General features: G+C 33.4%; 1 protein-coding gene and 1 long non-coding RNA gene across 2 annotated transcripts; both read right to left on the bottom strand.

Annotated features, from left to right (window-relative positions):
* Window positions 1-281: 281 nt before the first annotated feature.
* Window positions 282-823, bottom strand: LOC107854670 (transcription factor AS1-like). Its single transcript, XM_016699695.2, has one exon. The coding sequence runs from the start codon at window positions 693-695 to the stop codon at window positions 282-284; it is 414 nt and encodes a 137-aa protein (XP_016555181.2). The 5' UTR covers window positions 696-823.
* Window positions 824-3100: 2277 nt separating this feature from the next.
* LOC107854674 lies at window positions 3101-4716 on the bottom strand. Its single transcript, XR_001670069.2, has 3 exons — window positions 4578-4716; window positions 4099-4144; window positions 3101-3385 (listed from the first exon to the last, which is right to left on the bottom strand). It is a non-coding gene; the product is annotated as an uncharacterized LOC107854674 (long non-coding RNA).
* Between the last annotated feature and the right edge of the window lie 600 nt (window positions 4717-5316).

Here is a 5316-nt window from a genome sequence, read left to right as displayed (position 1 = left end):
TTACAAATATAACATTCATTACTTTGGTTTATATGTAGAAAACATGCTAACTGAAACAAACCAATAAACAACAAAAAGAGGATAACTTAAAACTATTTCTTGTAATTTCAAAAGATTTATATAAACAGAGAATAAGATGTTATGTTGGTATAAATATGGGATGACACAACAAACAAATTTCATCGTTGACGCATACTTGATCACAAATTTGAGAACATGAAAAAGCCATAACCTTAAATATTGATTTGATACTAGCAGTATTTCTAGAAAGCTAGACGTAACTAATGCTTGTCTTTGCATACAATATTTCCATCCCCACCACCATAACTATGAAATCCAATTTTTCCAACAAGTTTAGCTAACTTCAATTGCTTACTACTCCAAGTTTCCATTATCTCTGTCTCTTTAACCTCTGCATCTCTCTGTAATGCACTAAGTTGTTCTCTGTATTCCCTCTCCATCTTTCCAAGAAAAGTCATTTCCTCTTCATGTAAACACCTCATCGTTGCTTTTATTTCCTCCACTTTCTGCCTCCTTTTTCTAGCCTTCTCTGACTCTAGTTGTTGCTCCAGCCGGTTCAGCCTCCAAGTTGCCTCTTTTTTGTGTTGTACCCAGTTCTGTCTTCCTTCTTCCAGCTCTTTACAGTACTGAATCAAAGTACCCAGTTGCTGAACCGGATAGAACTGGCCCGCCATTCCCAAATCCGGTTGAACCGGCTCATGCACATGCAATGCCGGTTCAGAAAGTGTAAGGGTAAGATGAACAAATGGGGAAGGAACCCTGAGTTCATCCACGGAGGAGCAGTAGTAGTATTCACTGGTTCAGTCGTAACAACCGGACCTAACAATAAAACAAAGTCTCGAGTATATGATCGTACTTACCGGGAACTGCTCCGTCCGGTGACCCACCACCACCAGAAACGGCGGAAATCGCCGGTGACAACGTATTCTTGACGTTGTTGATTCTCCTGCTTAAGCTATTTTCACTTTGAAAACTTCCCACCATTTACCTAACCTTTTAGCAGTACGACCAGTTACTTGAGTAGCAATCTTCTTCCCCTTGTCCGTACTTTGCCTGAAGGGAGATGATAAGATTTTGTTCATACTTTGCCTGAAGGGAGATGATAAGATTTTGTTCATGTGGTTAAAGATCCCTTCTTAATCCCAGGTTTCAAGTAATTTTTCCAAGGCAAGATTTTGGGTCCCTGTCGAGGGTTTAACCCATACGTTTAGATATGAGATTCCATTCTTTGGGTCCATAGTTCTTCACGTAATCTCTTAGTAATGCGTTTTCTTACCCCCACCTATGAGCTCCTTCATCTCCAATCCTCCATAACCATATCTGTAACTTCTACTGTCTTCCTCCACAACCACATTTTCCATTCATCTCTCGTATACCAATAACACACTAAAAATAACTCCCTCCATTTAAAAAATAATGACGTAGTTTGATTTGACATGAAATTTAAAAAAATAAAGAAGATTTTTTAATCTTATGTATTAAATTAAAGATATGTCAAATATATCAAAATATTCTTCAATCTTATCATCTTAAACATGTTTGTGAAAAGTTAAAATTAAAAAATTACTTAAAAAAAAATATATTCTTTTCTAAATGAAATAAAAACAAAAAGTAGATCATCCGTTTTTAAATAATAATTATTTTGTAAAGATTCTGATTGTATATATAAAGAAGAAGGAAAAAAGGACAAGGGGTGTCTTATCTTGGAAAAAGAATGTACTTTTACAGTGCAACATTGAGATTGAGGTTATATTAAGCTTATTATGTAGGTATGAAAAGGAGAGTGAGATTAAAATTGAAGTGTTTTGAGCAGCCAATTGAAGCCTAAGTTGGGGAAGGGACGGAGGGGTAAAACAGTGGAGAGTACAACGTGGAAAACTGGAGCAGTGGAATCAGAAATTTTATGAGATTTAAAATATAAGGGGGAAAATCATCATTACATCTTCAATTATATTCGAAAAGTCAAACACACATTTAAATTATGATGACCATTTCATTATACTAGTTAAAAATAAATTTATTTCCACCCCAAAAAATGATATAACAATCAAAAAAAAAAAAAAAGCACGTGTAGAAATAAAATTTAAAGTAAAAAAATTAGAAAACAATTCATCCTCCGGACATCCCCCTAAGCTACTTTTTCATTTCTTCTTGATATTTTCATCTTCTCTTCTCATTCTTTCGTTTATTCAAAACTACTTCATTTCTTTTACTAATTAATCGATTACATATTCTTCACCATTCTTTGTTTTGAGCTTGAACAATAATGCTAATGGTAATAATATTTAGTGATGAGTGATAAATTAATAGTGATATATTATTTATTTTTTTTATAATTGACAATAGAAATAGTGCAATTAGTGGTGGATAATGAAATTTGGGGTTGAGGTTATGCTTAAACCCGATGGTGGCAACGAAGGTAGATCTGATAGAGGATGATTTTGACCATGAGATGAGTTTCTTAATGGAAAAAATACATAAAGTAGCATGCTTAAGTATTAAATTACAAAAAATAGCAACACTTTTATCAAATTACATTTTGTAGCATATGTATTTGTATTTTTGTAGCAACAGTTTGCAAAAATACAAAATATATATCGATTATAAGGACAGTAAAAATCATATGTATTTGTATTTTTGTAGCAACAGTTTGTAAAAATATAAAATACAACTTGTTATATTATGTAATTATGATACTGTTGCTATGAAACTCATAATTAAGAGGATAAGTATGTTATTTCTGAATTTTCCCCTTTTTAACAGTGCAATTAAATACTGATTGAAGAATTTACAGTGTAAGAGAGTTTTGGATTAAAGTTTTGAACCAAAGAAAGAGAGAAGATGAGGAAATGGGTCTATTTTTTGGTAAACTTCGATGGTGAATTTTATTGAATATTTGGCGATTCTTTGTAATTTTGTTATGGTGGCAATATTTATGGGATGATTTCGATAGTGAATTGCCACGACCCAAATGGCCATGCGTGACACCCACTCTAACCTTCCTGTGGGAGAACTATCTAAATCAAACCATTACCCAATCACTTAGTCAATATTAAAAGAATATTTTCATAAAACCATCTTAACAATAATAATCTGAGATTAATCATCAGTAGCGCGAAAACCAAACAATCTACTAACTGAAATTCTCAAGACCCAAAAGTCATCATATAAGAACTACTAATAAAGATCATGTCTAAAGAGATATCCCAAAATAAAGTAAATAAAGAATGTTTCATTGCCCGAAAGATGGACAAGAACAAATAAGATGACCCATGGAAGCCGGGAGACGGAGTGTTCACCCTTGGATCAAGATCTGCTATCAAACTCTAGAGGTGAGATCATGTATGAGCCTCTAGAACAATTTCTGCAGTCAATCAAAAGAAGAGTATAAGGTAGTATCAGTACAAACCACTATGTACTAGTAGGTATTATAGACCAACTCAACTTAATAACATGTACACAACATAAATCAAATAACAAGTAGACATGCATCATCACATAAAAAATTCTCAATGAATCAATAATACAACAATAACAGGTCAAACAGTGCTCACAGACAAGCCACATAACCATCAAAAGTATCAACCATACTGTAAACATCCACAAAATAAACACAAATATGTATACACATGCTACGAGACTTATTTTTGCCCAAATAGTCATGACTTGCAGGGAACAATCTATATTCATATACCATATCGGCGTGGTACCCGATCCAATATAAATATAAACGTACCGGCGTGGTACCCGATCCAACATAAATATAAACGTACCGGCGTGGTACCCTATCCAACATAAATATAAATAAGTATTATCAATATCAATTTTCACAACCTCACAACATACAACACAATGTACCAAGTTTTCAAGTACACTTAAAGTCATAAGATAATTTTATCAAGTAAATTTTCAATACATATTTATACACGAATCATCAATCCAAACATCAATAATTTCAAACATGTCCGAATACCAATCCACAAGTATCCAATTTAGGAGCATACACACAATTAAGTTGAGTCTAAACTCCAATTAAACCGTAATCTATCTCAATCGAAGAACTCAAATACAAGCTACCTTTCAAGAGTCTTGCCCTTCCATAAAGCTTCCAAATGTTTCAAATCTGTTTCAACATATAACTCTCATAAGAGTATGAACTAGGATGTCAAATTCCAAACTACAACGAGTCATGATTCAATCCCCAAATTAACAAATTCCTACTCTGAAAACTCTAAATCTAAACCTAAATCTATCAAAATAGTAATCGTTAATATCCTATAAAGTACGTACAACAACTTGATCGAAGGTGAAATAGGAGTATACGCCGAAAACCCAAACAGTAGCAGGCAACTTCTCTTTGATTAATTAATAACAATTGGATCTGGCCAAAGTGCATGTTTATGATTTTCTTTTCAATTACTTGTATAAGTAATGATTACGGTAATCATTACAGTGGGAATCTTTCCACTTTCTCTGATTTTTTCCAAGAAACAGAAACATACAACGTTTTAATACAAATGGCGCTATTGCGTACTAATTAATTTAAATTAACTAACCTCAAGTTTCGAGATCTCTTCTTCCCAACTCAACCACACGTAACTCAGTTCTTTGTTTGAGTTTCTCCTCTAGTTTGAAGTTAAACCTACTGACTTCAACTAATCTTAACGTGGATTACATGAGAAGAAAGTAGGTATAGTTTTGACCCACTACTTCTAATTAAATTAATTATTTAATACTCAAAACTTTTATTAAATCCTTAAAATTTATTCGAAGCCCCATAAAAATAAATCAAATACGTAACTTGACTAAAAAGTACGTTTCGGGTCTATTGAAAACATTAACATACCGAATCGAGGTTGTCTTGATCAAAGGTTGACTATTATCGGATTTAACTTTTTCAAACTCAATAACCCCGTTAATGACTTAAACTACTTTCAAATACTCAAGAATATCGATACTACTCACCACCGTAAGTCATAAATCATGTTTACAAACTACAGAGAGCGCTAAAATAAAAAAAAATAAAAAATTTCAAAAACGACCGGGAGGGTCATTACATGAATTTAGTTGTAGGTAGTGAATCTATGGTGGTGGAGATATGAATTTGATGATAACGACGATAACGATGGTTTGATGGAGGTTTCGTGGTGTTGTAGTGAAGAAGATGCAATTAGTTGAAAAATTTTATGGTGGAAGAGGTCCACCACGTCATAGTTGTAAGAGGGTGTCCATTAATTGACACATGGCGTGGTGGACCCCACCCATTTATCATCTCTTTCCTCCACTCATATTTAG

This window comes from Capsicum annuum, chromosome 2 (genome assembly GCF_002878395.1).
Source record: "Capsicum annuum cultivar UCD-10X-F1 chromosome 2, UCD10Xv1.1, whole genome shotgun sequence".
Lineage (NCBI taxonomy): Eukaryota > Viridiplantae > Streptophyta > Magnoliopsida > Solanales > Solanaceae > Capsicum > Capsicum annuum.
The sequence above is the reverse complement of the archived record's forward strand: the minus strand, read 5'-3'. Positions and strand labels throughout refer to the sequence as shown.

Excerpts from the sequence above, each read along its gene's own strand:
- LOC107854670 (XM_016699695.2), bottom strand. The coding sequence starts at position 695 with ATGGCGGGCCAGTTCTATCCGGTTCAGCAACTGGGTACTTTGATTCAG.